This window comes from Cnephaeus nilssonii, assembly GCF_951640355.1.
Source record: "Cnephaeus nilssonii genome assembly, chromosome: 2".
NCBI lineage: Eukaryota > Metazoa > Chordata > Mammalia > Chiroptera > Vespertilionidae > Cnephaeus > Cnephaeus nilssonii.
Window position 1 is genome coordinate 28,852,058 of NC_137073.1, and position 15,619 is coordinate 28,867,676.

Consider the following 15,619-nt stretch of genomic DNA (forward strand, 5'->3'; position numbering starts at 1 on the left):
ACAGGTGTGAGATGGTACCGCATTGTTATTTTGATTTGCATCTCTCGGATAATTAGTGACTTTGAGTATGTTTTCATGTGTCTCTTGGCCTTCCTTCTGTCTTCTTTCTAAAAGATTCTATTTAGATCCGTTGCCCATTTTTTGATTGGATTGTTTATCTTTCTTTTGTTAAGATGTATGAGTTCCCTATAGATTTTGGAGGTTAGGCCCTTATCAGATGTAACATTGGCAAATATGTTCTCCTCTGCAGTGGGCTTTCTTGTTGTTTTGTTGATGGTTTCTTTTGCTGTGCAGGAGCTTTTTATTTTGATGTAGTCCCATTTGTTTATTTTCTCTTTAGTTTCTAATGCCTTAGTAGCTGTTTGGTAAAGATATTGCTATGACATATGTCTGGTATTTTGCTGCCTTTGGATTCTTCTAAGATTTTTATGGCTTCCCATCTTATGTTTAAGTCCTTTATCCATTTTGAGTTTATTTTTGTGTATGGTCTAGTTTCATTTTTTTGCATGTACCCGTCCAATTTTCCCAGCACCATTTATTGAAGAGACTATCTTGACTCCATTGTATGCTCTTGACTCCTTTGTCAAATTTAATCCAGCAAAATGGCTTGGGTTGATTTCTGGGTTCTCTGTTCAGTTCCATTGGTCTATATGTCTGTTCTTGTGCCAGTACCAGGCAGTTTTGAGAACAGTGGCTTTGTAATATAGCTTGATATCTGGTACTGTGATCCTTCCAACTTTGTTGTTCCTTCTCAAGATTGCTGTGGCTATTCAGGGCCTATTTTTATTCCATATGAATTTTTAGAAAGTTTTTCCTAGGTATGTGAATATGCCATTGGTATTTTAATGGGGATTGCATTAAATCTATAGATTCCTTTGGATAGTATGGACATTTTAATGATGTTGATTCTACCAATCCATGAACACAGTATAGTTTTCCATTTGTTTTTTTCTTCCTCTATCTCTTTTTTTCAGCATCCTATTGTTTTCTGAGTACAGGTCTTTTACCTCCTTAGTTAAGTTTATTCCTAGGTATCTTAATTTTTTTGGTGCAATGGTAAATGGGATTGTTATTTTATTTTCTCTTTCTGTGTGTTCATTATTGGTGTATAAAAAAGCCATAGATTTCTGGGTGTTAATTTTGTATCCTGCTACATTGCCAAATTCATTTATTAAATCTAGTAGTTTTTTTATGGCGTCTTTAGGGTTTTCTATGTGCAATAGCATATCATCTGCTAATAGTGACAGTTTTACTTCTTCTTTTTCAATTTGGATGCATTTTATTTCTTCTTCTTGTCTGATTGCTATGGCTAGCACGTCCAGTACTATGTCGAACAGAAGTGGTGAGAGTGGCCATCCCTGTTCTTAGGGGAAATGGTTTTAGTTTTTGCCCATTGAATATGATGTTGGCTATAGGTTTGTCGTATAAGGCTTTTATTATGTTTAGGTATGATCCCTCTATTTGCACTTTGCTGAGAGTTTATATCAAGAAATGATGCTGGAGTTTGTCAAATTCTTTTTCTGCATCAATTGATATGATTATGTGATTTTTATCCTTCAATTTGTTTATGTGATGTATCACGTTTATTGATTTATGGATATTGTACCTTTCTTGCATCCCCAGAATAAATCCCACTTGGTCATGGTGTATGATCTTTCTAATGTAGTGCTGGATCCGATTTGCTGGATTTTGTTGAGGATTTTAGCATCTATGTTAGCAGATATATTGACCTGTAATTCTCTTTCTTTATAGTGTCTTTATCTGGCTTGGGGATTAGGGTAATACTGGCTTCATAGAGAGAGCTTGGAAGTGTTCCTTCCTCTTGAATTTTTTGGGATAGTCTGAGGAGGATAAGTTTTAGTTCTTCTTTGAATGTTTGGTAACACTCCCCTGTGAAGCTGTCTGGTCCAGGGCTTTTGTTTGCTGGGAGTTTTTTGATTACTGCCTCAATTTCTTCCATAGTTATCAGCCTATTCAGATTTTTTTATTCTTCCTGATTGAGTTTTGGAAGAGCATATTTTTCTAGGAATATGTCCATTTCTTCTAGGTTGACCAGTTAGTTGGAATAGAGTTGTTCATAGTATATATATATGTTTGACAATCCTTTGTATTTCTGTGGGGTCTGTTGTTATTTCACCTCTTTCATTACTGATTTTGTTTATTTGGGTCCTCTCTCTTTGCTTTCTGGTGATCCTGGTTAGAGGTTCATCAATCTTGTTTATCCTTTAATACCAGGTCTTGGTTTTATTGATCTTTTGTATTATTTTTTTGGTCTCTATGTCATTTATTTCTGCTCTGATCTTTATTATTTCCTGCCTTCTGCTCACATTGGGCTTTTCTTGTTGCTTTCTAATTCTTTAAGTTGTAGAATTAGATAATTTAATAGCAATTTTTCTTGTTTTTTGAGGTAGGCCTGTAATGTTATGAACTTTCTTCTCAGGACTGCTTTCATTGTGTCCCATAGATTTTGGATTGTTTTGTTTTCATTGTTATTTGTTTGCAGGCTGTTTTTTAAATTTCTTCTTTGATCTTTTTAGTAACCCAAGCATCCCAATATATAAAAAACTAGGGGCTGTCACAACTGAAACAACAGGACGGATGACTGAACAGCAGGCTGCGTGGGGTGACTAGGCTGGCAGGGGGGTTAGTGAGGGATGACCAAATGACTGAATAGCAGGCTGCATGGGGCAACCAGGCCAGTGGGGGGGGGGGGGCAGTTGGAATGACCCGGCTGGCAGGTGGGTAGTTGGGGGCGACTTGGCTGGCAGGGGGAGCAATTGGGAGCAACTAGGCTGGCGGGGGGGGGGCAGTTGTGGGTGACCAAGCCAGCAGGGGGTCAGTTAGGGGTGACCAGGCCAGCAGGGGTCAGTTGGGGACAACCAGATGGTGGGGGGGGCAGTGAGGGGTGACCAGGCCGGCGGTAGGGGGCATTTGGGGATGACCAGGCTGGCAGGGGGGCAATTAGGGGCGGCCAGGCCAGCAGGGGGCAGTTGTGGGCAACCAGGCCAGTGGGGGCAGTAGGGGGCGACCACGCTGGCAGGGGGGGGGCAGTTAGGGGTGATCAGGCAGGCAGGCAGGTGAGCAGTTAGGAGCCAGCGGTTCCGGATTGTGAGAGGGATGTCTGACTGCCAATTTAGGCCCAATCCCTGAGATCAGGCCTAAACCGGCAGTTGGACATCCTCCAAGGGGTCCTGGATTGGAGAGGGTGCAGGCTTGGCGGAGGGGACCCCCGCCCCCATGCACTAATTTCATGCACCAGGCCTCTAGTTATTTAATAACATGCTATTTAGCCTCAAAGTATTTGAATTTTTTTGATTGTTCTTATTGTAGTTTGTTTCTAATTTACGCCATTATAGTCTGAGAAAATGCTTGATATGATTTCAGCCTTCTTAAATTTGAAGAGACTTTGCTTGTGTCCCAATATGTGGTCTATTTGAAAATGTCCCTTGTGCACTTGAGAAGAATGTATATTCTGAAGCTTTGGGGTGAAGTGTTTTGAAGAGGTCAATTAAATTTATCTGATCTAGTGAGTCCTTTAGGATTGCTGTTTCCTTGCTGATTTTTTGTCTACAGGATTTTGTAAGAGGGAGTTACAGTACAAGGGAGCTCCCAAAAGACTGTCAGATGAGTTTTGCAACAGAAACTTTTCATGCCAGAAATATTCACTGGCATGAAATATTCAAAATGATGACAAGCAAGGACTTACAACCAAGACTATTCTACCCATCAAGGCTGTCATATGAAATTGAAGGAGAAATAAAGAGCTTCCCAGACAAGGAAAAGCTAAAGGGATTCACCACCATTAAACCAGTATTAAAAGAAATGTTAAAGGTACTTCTATTTAAGAAGAAGAGAAGAAGAGGACATAAGTATTAATAATAAAATGGCAATAAATACATTTAAATGTAAGTGAGTTAAATGCTCCAATCAAAAGACATAGGGTAGCTGAATGAATAAGAAAACAAATGCCCATGTATATGTTGTGTACAAGAAACTCCCTTTAGATCAAAAGACATATACAAACTAAAAGTAAAGAAATGGAAAAAGATATTTCATGCAAATTGAAACAAACAAAAAGCTGGGGTAGCAATACTTATATAAGAAAAAATAGCTTTAAAATAAAGGCTATAAGAGACAAGGACATTACATAATGAAAAAGCAGTTAATTCACCAAGAGGATATAACCCTTGTAAACATTTATGCATGCAACATAGGAGTACCCAAATATATAAAGCAAGTTTTGATGGACATAAAGGAGAGATCAGCAGTAATACAGTCATAGTAGTGAATTTAACAATCCATTAACATCAATGGATAGATCTTCCAGAATGAAAATTAACAAGGAAACATCAGCTTTAAATGACACATTAGAGCAGATGGATTTAATTTATATTTTCAGAGCATTTCAACCCAAAGCAGCAGAATATACATTCCTTTCAAATGCACATGGAACATTTTCCAGGATAGACCACATGTTAAAACACAAAAAAAGTCTCAATAAATTTTAAGAAGATTGAAATCATATCAAGCATCTTCTTCAACTACAATGGTATGAAACTAGAAATTAAATACAAGATGAAAAACCACAGAGAAACATACAAACACATGGAGGCTAAATAAAATGCTACTAAACAATAAATGGGTTAACAATGAGGTCAAAGAAGATATCAAAAGAGATACCTTGAGACAAATGAAAATGAAACACAAGAACCAAAATCTATGGGACACAACAAAATCAGTTCTAAGAGGGAAATTTATAGCAATACTGACATACCTTAAGAAACAAGAAAAATCTCAAATAAACAATGTATTTACACCTAAAAGAACTAGTAAAAGAACAACAAACTAAGCCCAAAGTGAATAGCAGAAAGGAAATAAAGTTTATAGTGGAAATAAAATAGAGTTTAAAATACAATACAAAAGATCAAGGAAATCAAGAGGTGCTTCTTTGAAAAGATAAACAAGATTGATGAACCTTTAACCAGACACATCAAGAAAAAAGAGAGGACCCAAATAAAATCAGAAATGAAAGAGAAGTGACAACTGACACCACAGAAATACAAAGGAATATTTAAAAAATAGTATGAACAATTATATGCCAACATATTGAATAATCTGGAAGGAATGGATAAATTTCTAGAAACATATAATCTTCCAAGATTAAAAAACAAGAAGAAACAGAAATTCTGAGCAGACTGATTACAACCAATGAAATCGAAGCAGTAATAAAAAACTCCCAACAAACACAAGTCATAGACTGGATGACTTCACAGGTGAATTTTACCAAACATTCAAAGAAGAACTAACACCTATCCTCAAACTTCTCCAAATACTTTGAGAGGAGGAAAGTCTCCCAAGCTCATTTTACAAGGCCAGCATTATCCTGATTCAAAAACCAGATAAAGACATTACAAAGAAAGGAAATTATAGTCCAGTATCCCTGATGAACATAGATGCAAATATCCTCAACAAAATATTAGCAAACTGAATTCAGTAATATATTAAAAAGATCATACATTATGATGAAGTGGGATTTATTCCGGGGATGCAAGTTTCAATATCTGCAAATCATTTCATATGATACACCACATAAACGAAATGAAGGGTAAAAATCATCCTATGTAATAAAGAGGTAATATGCAAATTGACCATCACTCCAACACACAAGATGGCCACCCCCATGTGGTCAAAGATGGCCACCCCGATGTGGACACAAGATGGCCACCACAAGATGGCCAGCAGGGGAGGGCAGTTGTGGGCGATCAGGCCAGCAGGGGAGGGCAGTTGTGGGTGATCAGGCCTGCAGGGGAGGGCAGTTAGGGGTGACTGGGCCAGCACAGGAGGGCAGCTGCGGGGGACCAGGCCTGCAGGGGAGGGCAGTTGGGAGGGACAAGGCCTGTAAGGGAGGGCATTTGTGGGGGGGGGACCAAGCCTGCAGGGGAGGGTAGTTGGGAGGGAACAGGTCTACAGGGGAAGGCAGTTGGTGGTGACCAGGCCTGCAGGAGAGGGCAGTTGGGGGTGATCAGGCCTGCAGGGCAGGGCACTTGGCGGCGGGCGGGGGGGGGGGGGGACCAGGCTTGCAGGGGAGGGCAGTTGGGGGTGATGAGACTGGCAGGGAGGACAGTTAGGGGCGACCAGGTCAGCAGGGTAGGGCAGTTGGGGGTGATCAGGCCTGCAGGGGAGGGCAGTTAGGGGTGACTGGGCCAGCACAGGAGGGCAGCTGCGGGGGACCAGGCCTGCAGGGGAGGGCAGTTGGGAGGGACAAGACCTGTAAGGGAGGGCATTTGTGGGGGGGGGGGACCAAGCCTGCAGGGGAGGGTAGTTGGGAGGGAACAGGTCTACAGGGGAAGGCAGTTGGTGGTGACTAGGCCTGCAGGAGAGGGCAGTTGGGGGTGATCAGGCCTGCAGGGCAGGGCACTTGGCGGCGGGGGGGGGGGGGGGGGGACCAGGCTTGCAGGGGAGGGCAGTTGGGGGTGATCAGGCCGGTGGGGGAGGACAGTTGGGGGGGATCAGGCCTGCAGGGGAGGGCAGTTGGGGGTGATGAGACTGGCAGGGAGGACAGTTAGGGGCGACCAGGTCAGCAGGGTAGGGCAGTTGGGGGTGACCAGGCCAGCAGGGGAGGGCAGTTGGGGGCAAATTGGTAATTAGAAAATAGTTATGGGGAGGTAAAGTAAACCATAGGGAATATAGTCAGTAATATTGTAATAACTATATATGGTTCCAGGTGGATACTTGAACTATTGGGGGGATCACTTTGCAAAGTATATACTTGTACATCTGAAACTAATACAAAATAATATTGAATATAAACTAACTGAAAGTGAAATTTTAATAAAAGGAAAAATAGTGACAAGAAAAATTAGAATTAGCTTGACCATTAACACCTGATAATGCCAAAAAATTTAGTTAATCTTCTTTCATTGATATTGCTCAAGATAAACTTGACTTTCAATTCCAGAATGTATTCTTTATTCAGCAATTTGGTCTTCCAGGTTCAGTTTGGCTAGAGTCCTAAGGTAACAGAAATTCTCCTTTGACTATTTTGCTTTGATATGTAAGCATGACAAAATTTTCTTTATCACAATAGGGATGAAAGATCAGGCTCATTTTTAACTTTTTTGGTATTTATTTGATTTTTTTTTAATGGATGTTTTTACTTCTGACCTGTTTACTTTTTTCCTTTCTAGTTTAAGATTGATAGAGAATGGTGGACGTGGATTGATTATAACCGCTTCCAGGAGCTTATCCAGGAATATGAAGACAGTGGTGGATCAAAAACTTTCAGCACAGAGGATTACATGGCCAAAACTCCTCACTGGGCTTTATTTGGTGCTAATGAAAGAGGCTTTGATCCCAAGGACACAAGATTTCAGAGGAAGAACAAATCAAAGAATATTTCTGGATGTTGAGATTATGTGTATTTAGGATACTGAAGGACAAAAACTAACGGCCCCAGAGGGTTCTCAGACTCCACTGTGATTTTTTCAAGGACAAATTATATTTTCATACCCAGGAGACTGTAAGGCAGAACCTGGGGATGCAAGTCATGTCCTGAGACTGAGGAGACAGCATCACTCTTGGAGTTCCATAGCCTCGCCATTTCTTTCCAGAACTCAGTCCCTTTTCTGATTTTCCTTCTGAGAAGAAATTCACCGGGGGGGGGGGGGGGGGGGTATACACACTCATTATTAGGACTTAACTGACAGTTTTGAGTTATAATTAGTAACATCCCCCTTAGAATGCTATTCATGTTGTACCGAATGAGTATCTTCCTCTTCCCCTTGCGGCTATAGCCCTTGTGGGTTGTACGGCCCTGAGGTAAGTGTATCCACTCCCTCTAAGATCTTATATCTGAAACTAACTTAAGTTGTCATAATTCTCAGTTATTTTAAAATACTGCATATATTACTTCAAATTTTTGTTTAGTGCCAACCCTTTAGAAACTGAATTGGTTTTAAAACTGGACTAGATATCATTCTGTTCCCAAATTGCCAGAGAGGGTAATATATGGGCTGGATTAGAGTAAAAGCTCTTTTCTGTAAGAAGAATTGCCATCTGATGTCATTGAATAGTTAGTCTCACACACTTGGAAACAATGAGTACAATTTGCTTTTTGTTTAAAAAGTCAGTGTTTAAGCCTCGTATGAGTACACATATAGCAGGTCTGACCATCTTCTTTCGCTCTTGTTGCCCTAAGTACTTTACTCAGTCTGTTCTTTAAGGTTCAAGATTTTTCTCATTGTAAACATGAAATAATAGCTTTTTAAAGTATTATAGTTATTTTTAAAATTTCTTTATCCTAAAAATTTTAGTAATAAAAAAATCTTTTGTAGACATTTAGAACACAGATTTTCTTTTGAGCGTTTGTTTTAAAGATGCTCCTAATCCTATCAGAAATATTTTCTCCTTATCAGTATTTCATTAATATCTCTATTCTCTGCTGGAGTAAAATTCACACATAATATAATCCACCTACTTATTTAGTTGCACATTGGCCCTGTATTTCTAAGTCATAGAGTCAAAACACTTCTCTCTTTTGTGACATAGGATGGGATAGTGACAAAGTATCACAGAAATCACATGTTCTTTCTTGAACCGACCACATCTTCAAGCCTATGTTCAGTTTCCTGTTCTGTTGACTTACGAGAGACGAGCTGCGAGTGGCCTAGCTCAGGGAGGCAGGATCTCATTGAAACTCAGGTATGAGCTCCTGTTTGTGATAGGTAACCAGGCAGCCAGTTGTTGGAAAATACTGCAGGGACTGCAGTAAGGAGGGGGCAGGAGGCAGAGCCTGCAGGGCTTTGGACCATCCCTCATCCTCCATCTCTTTTTTTAAATTTTCTGGTTAATCATCACTCGAGGATATGTTTTCCATCGATTTTTAGAGAGAGTGGAAGGGAGGGAGGAAGGTGGGGAAGAGAGAGAGAAACATGCGATGTGAGAGAGAAACATCTATTGGTTGCCTCTGGAAAGCACCTCAACCGGGTCCGGGGATTGAACCTGAAACCCAGGTACATGCCCTTGGCTGGAATCGAACCTGCATCCTTCCGTCCATGGGCCGATGCTCTAACCACTGAGAAAAGCCAGCTGGCGCCCTCATCTTCTTCAACCAGGCAACTACGCTTTTATTTTTTATGTATGAGGTTCTGCTTAAGATTTAACTTGGAGAATGATACTCTGTTGCTTCAAAGAAAAAACAAAACAAAAAAACCTTTCAGTTGCATTTAGAGCCCTCCTGACTTCATTAACCTTAGGTACACAAATGAGTTGTTTTTATCCCCCCCCAGGAAATGTTTGCTTTATATTAAAAAAAAATGACATGGCATATTAATCACAGTTCACAGTCACAACAACAAAATTGAAATGCCTAGGAAAACTACAGTGAAATCCACATGAAAAAATTCACTACGTTCCCTGAGCAGTATTAAAGTAGGAGAGGATGGAAAGCCTGAATATTCCAAGAAGGTGACTTGTTTTAAAAATAGCCTCCTAAATGACCACTGGAAATTATCATTGGAGCTTGAGCCAATGATTCTAACATTCACCTGAAAAATTACCCAAATGGGTATGAATAGTTACAAACTTACAGGAAAATAATTATTAAAGGAAAATTGCTTTATAAGATATTAAAACATGTTAACTAAAATAATTAAAACTATGAAGAGAGCAACTTCCAAAATGACAGGGAAAGGACTTTAGTGAACTTACTCTCCCTCTAAAACAATAAAAATATGAACTAAAATCAAAGACTTTTAGAATTCTAACATTTAACCAAAGCTGCACAACAAACTGAAAATCGTTATTAAGAGAAATTACTGAACCACAATAAAATGAACTTGAATTCTCATCAGAAACATGGAGGCCAGAAGTCAGTGGGCTGATACCTTCCCAGTGCTGAAAGAAAAGACTTTCAACCGAAAATTCTATAGCTAAATCCTCCTTCAAAGACATAGGAGAAGTCAAGACATTAAAAGATAAACAAAAACAAGAGAATTTATCACTAGCACTCCTACCCTACAGGAAACACTAAAGGGAACCATTCAAGCTTTAATGGAAATACACCGGAAACTAACTCCAAGCCACATGAAGAAGTAAAGAGCACTGGTAAAAGTAACTGTTAGGTCTGATCGAATGATTGAATGGACACGCCCTGCCCTGGGAATTGGCCTTTAGACTAGCAGTTGCCAACCTTTCGGACCTCATAGATAACCAGTGGTCCGCAGACCACTGGTTGGCAACCGCTGCTTTAGCAAAAGCCAGCTCATTAACATAACAGAAGACACCTTTATGGGTCAAGGAAATTAGAAAAAACTTTGAGATCATAGAAAATGAAAACACAACATACCAAAACATGGAATGTTGCTAGAGGGAAATTTATAACTGTAAATGCCTGTATTAAAATAGATACCTCAAATCTATAACCTAACTGTCCATCTTAAGGAACTAGAAAAAATACTGAGGCAGGATAGAAAGATGTTAGGGAAAAAATCCAGACAAATGGAATGAAGTAAGAGCCCACATCTTCTCACCAAGGCCCCCACCCCTGATCAAAGAGGCAGGAAACCCGTTTTGGTTGTAGAGGTGAACAACTAGGACTGGCTAGAACCAGATCATCCCAGGATGGAGGAAATATTGATCAGAGACCAACCAAAGCTCATTGTACCATCATTATAATGAAAACTGAGCCCTGACGGGTTTGGCTCAGTGGATAGAGCGTCGGCCTGCGGACTCAAGGGTCCCAGGTTCGATTCTGGTCAGGGGCATGTACCTTGGTTGCGGGCACATACCCAGTGGGGAGTGTGCAGGAGGCAGCTGATCGATGTTTCTCTCTCATCGATGTTTCTGACTCTCTATCCCTCTCCCTTCCTCTCTGTAAAAAAAATCAATAAAATATATTTAAAGAAAAAAGAAAACTGACATCACAAGTAGAAGGGGCGGAGTGGGACAAACACCATGACGCTACCAGAAGGGACCATATTAGGAACCCAGCCGCCTCCCAACCAGACGACAGAGTCAGAACTTGGCGCCACAAAGCTCGGAGGCAATCTTGGAAACATACAAGCCCAAGAACGAACGGACTGCATGCGCAAACTCACCAGTCGGCTCACGCTCCCCTGGATGCGTACTTTTCGCTTCTTTCACAGCTGTGCCCTCACCGGGGCCTCTCTCTTTCTACTTGAATAAAACTTGCTTTATTCACACTCTGATTTGTCCTTGAAATCTTTCCTGGGGGAGTCAAGGACCTGGAGGTGGGCTGACACTCGAAAGTTTCCAGACAAGGCTGGGCAGGGCCAGCTCCCGGCATGGAAGCAGCCCTCTCACAGAACAACTAAACTGGAAGGAAAAGGAAGAAAATAATAAATGTTGGTGCAGAAATAATAAAATAAAGGAAAGAAAACCAATAGGAAAAAAAACAAAAACACAGTGAAACTTATAGTTGGTTCTTTGTAAAGAATCAGAATTGACAAACCTTCAGGTAGTCTCACCAAGGACAAAAGATTTAAGTAACTAAAATCAGATTTAAGTAACTATGCACAGCCTTGTGACTGTTGCAGAAGACCAAAGAAAAACCAAGTGATGCTTTTAAAGAAGAGGAGGGACACTGTTTAATACACCGGCGGACTCAGGGAACAGCCTTCCAAATCTGAGTGCAGAAACATGCATGGGGCTTTCCTTTATATTTCCCTGTGGTCTTTGTCCCGAAAATATGGATTATGCTTCCGGTCCTTTTCGCAGGCCTTGCAAGAAGGCCCCCAGATGTTGGGGGTCTCCAGGCCATATCTGATGATCTGGCCTGGCGCCAGCATTAATAACCCTCCCTCCGGGGCAGTGCACTGTTCACAGTAACAGGTTCTGCAAGACCAGTATCTGGGAAGGAGGTAGTGACTTAATTATAGGTTATCAAGAATGTACACTGAGCTTGCTGGCATGGATTCAGATCATTAGCCCCCAAATATCAGGGTTACATTAGAATTAGCCGTTTTTAGCCTTCTCATGACTATTCAGAAAACTACACTATACACTTTCAATGAGAGAATTTTATGATATGTGAAATACAACTCAGAAAAGCTGTAAAAGAAAGCAGAGGTAAACCTGAATGTGCTTATAAAAACCAATATGGGACAAAGGAAGCATCATAAATCAATGGGGGTTGGGAAGAAAAAGTAGTTCTGTTGTTTATACTAAATACCAAAAAAGAGTAAAATGAAACAAAAACACAGGCGAGGAAGGCCTTTCTTGACCAGTGGCTCCCAAACTTCCTCATGTCTTAGAATCACCTTAAAACAGATTTTGGGGCCCCCACCGCAGAGTTTCTGATATTGTAGGTGTGAATGGAGAATATTTTGCATTTCTGTCAGGCTTGGGTTATGCAAATGATGCTGAGAGACCACACTTTCAGGACCACTTGGGGATATAAAAACAAAGAACTCATAAAGGAAAGGTCAAAAACTCTTTGTGGGGTATGTTTAAGTATCTAATATCAAACATCTCATAAACTAAAAGGCAAAAATTGGGAACAATAATTTGCATAAAATATAATTGACAAATCCTTACTCTAAAATCTCATATAATTTAATGTAAAAAATTTAAGACCTGACTGGTTAAATAAACAAAAGACATAGGGCATAAAGTTTTATCAATGAGGAAGTACAGATAGCTACAAAACAAAGATGCAAATTAAAGTATTTTTTCATTAAATTAGCATAGTTTTTCTATCATTATATTAAGGTAGAATATAGGCGTTTCAAAAGCTGTTTGGCAATGTATACCAAGAGCCTGTCTTTTTTTAAAATATATATATATTTTATTGATTTTTTTACAGAGAGGAAGGGAGAGGGATAGAGAGTTAGCAACATCGATCAGCTGCCTCCTGCACACCCCCCACTGGGGATGTGCCCGCAACCAAGGTACATGCCCTTGACCAGAATCGAACCTGGGACCTTTCAGTCCGCAGGCCGACGCTCTATCCACTGAGCCAAACCAGTTTCAGCATCAAGAGCCTGTCTTTCTATCTCCCTTCCTTCCTTCCTTCTTTCCTTCCTTCTTTCCTTCCTTTCTTCCTTCCTTCCCTTAACTTTTTAAAAAATTAATTTTAGAGAGTGAGAGGAAGGGAAAGAGAGAAATCAATTTGTTGTCTATTAATTTATGCATTCTTTAGTTGATTCTCGTGTGTGTTCTGACTGGGTGTATCAGGGACCATGCTCTAACCAACTGAGCTACCCAGCCAGGTCCCAACAGCCTTTATTTTTAACAAATGACAGAATAATTTTAAAGAAAAAGATAATATTTAAAGTTATTTTTATAGCATATTATAATAGCAAAAGCCAGGAAACCTAAATATAAAATTGACACTGTTGTAATTAGCTGGTTATTAATAACAGGAAAGGAGCAAAGGGAAGGCCAGACATTATAGGCTGTCATTTGGGCAGCTTCACCAGGAAGCTGCAAGTTTGCACGCCCCCGGGGACCACCAGTCCACTCCCTGCAGATCCCTGGAAGAAAGGACTGGAAAAAAGGGAGGATGGATGCTTGTGCAGTGAAATTAGGGTGACCTAGGGAAGGCGCTTGTCAAACCTGGGAACAGAAATCATTGCTAGAAGAGGTGGATCCAATACAAGCCCGTGAAAACTTGGGGATACATCATCCCCCAAAGGATTTCTCTCTCATGGCTCATGGCACTCTCTTGTTCCTGCTTTCTTGCACTTGCCTGTGTTCCTCTATAGCAGTGGTTCTCAACCTTTCTAATGCCGCGACCCTTTAATACAGTTCCTCATGTTGTGGTGACCCCCAACCATAAAATTATTTCCGTTGCTACTTCATAGCTGTAATTTTGCTACTGTTATGAATCATAATGTAAATATCTGTGTTTTCCGGTGGTCTTAGGCGACCCTGCTAGCGGTTCTTGACCTGTGGGCTTCAACAAATGTTTATTGAGCTCCAATCATGTTCTAGTTGCTGAGGATTCATTGGTAAAAAAAAAAAAGAAAAAGAGGGAAACATAATTCTTACCATTATGATGCTGACAGACATTCACCAAAGACAAAGATTCACACAAATAAGTGTTAATCACCATCATAATGCTCTGGAGAGGGACAGTCTCTGTGACTGTAACTGAGAGATTTCCTAATCTGAGAGGGGTGCACTGACTGTGCTGGGGTCACATAGAAGAATCCTGATCCCAGATGTGGGTGGGGAAGAAGGACATTGCAAATAAAGGCCACATGGGGGAGGGTTCTGGCACATTTGAGCAGCTGCAGGAAGGCCACAGTGGCTGGAGGATGCTGAAGAGGATGCTAGAAAGGGCCAGGCCATGTGGAGAAACCAGGGGGACATGGTGGGTGATGACCCAGAGAGACTAGAACCAGCCAGGCCCTAAGAGCAATGATGCAAAGGAACAGCATGGTTAGATTTGCATGTTCATAAGGTCACTAGCTGCAGGTTGAAAATGGCTTGGAGAGACCTAACACCGTGGTCGGCAAACTGTGGCTCGCGAGCCACATGCAGCTCTTTGGCCCCTTGAGTGTGGCTCTTCCACAAAATACCATGGCCTGGGCGAGTCTATTTTGAAGAAGTGGCATTAGAAGAAGTGTAAGTTTAAAAAATTTGGCTCTCAGAAGAAATTTCAATCGTTGTACTGTTGATATTTGGCTCTGTTGACTAATGAGTTTGCCGACCACTGACCTAACAGGAAGGTGAGTTGCTAAGTATTCTTGTACAACAGGCGTGGGTGGTGGCATCTGCGCAGTGCACACCCCTGCATGCTGATGCTGGGGGTTGGGATGGAGACCAGAGGATGGGTTTGAAAGGGACCTTAGAAGGTGACAGGGATTTGGCCACAAATCGGTTAGATTGGGGAGGAGGGATGCAATGTCCAGGGTGACTCCTGGCTTTCTGGCTCGAACAGGACGGAGATAGTGCCATTCTCCCGCTGGCTGATCCTGGAAGGGCCAGGCTTGGGGGAGATCTTGGGTTCATTTGTGGACACAGAGGCGTTGACTTCCAAGGGGAAGGTGGAGACACTTATCAGGCATACAGGTCTGGGGTGGAAGGTGAAATGTGTGAATCATCATCGCAAGTTATCATCAGAGCCTCAAGGAGGCCTGAGATGACCCGAGGAGAATAAAGTGAGAAGAGGAGAGGCCACGCCTCCAGGAGCCGCAGCAGGTAGTGGCCGGGCAGGGAAAGCAGGGGGAATAGTCGGGGAGACAGGAGGGAAACCAGCCGTCAGTCACAGCAACTCGGGGAGGAGGGCGGGTCAAGAAAAGACTGCCAAGGGCGCCAGAAGCCAGGGACAGGTGAACTAGGGATGGGACAGGAAAATGGCCAGAGGGTGCGGGCCATCGGCGACCTCACCAACGCTTAGTGGGGCGCTGGCAACAGGGAAAGTTTTTGAAGGATTTCTAATCACAGAAGCGTATGATGTAATTCCAAGTTTAAAACAGAGACTCCAAACTCACAGTTATCTTAATTATGTAAAAACCATTTGTATGAAGAAACATATGACTGGGTATGTATTATTTTAATGACTAATGCTAAACGGCATAAGGAAATGTATATTGTACTAATTGTGGAGTAAGCCTCTAACCTTTTCCTTAAGTAAGGTGCTAAAATTGGAATT

General features: G+C 41.4%; 1 protein-coding gene across 2 annotated transcripts in view; it reads left to right on the forward strand.

Annotated features, from left to right (window-relative positions):
• The window catches only part of LOC307116075 (S-adenosyl-L-methionine-dependent tRNA 4-demethylwyosine synthase TYW1), a 135,882-nt gene extending 124,681 nt beyond the window's left edge, over positions 1–11,201 (forward strand). For both annotated transcript variants that reach the window (XM_079799727.1, XM_079799728.1), the window contains one exon: positions 7,188–11,201. In XM_079799727.1, the coding sequence (XP_079655853.1) occupies positions 7,188–7,409 (222 nt within the window). In that variant the 3' untranslated portion in view covers positions 7,410–11,201. The remainder of the gene's footprint in view (positions 1–7,187) is intronic.
• Positions 11,202–15,619: the final 4,418 nt, after the last annotated feature.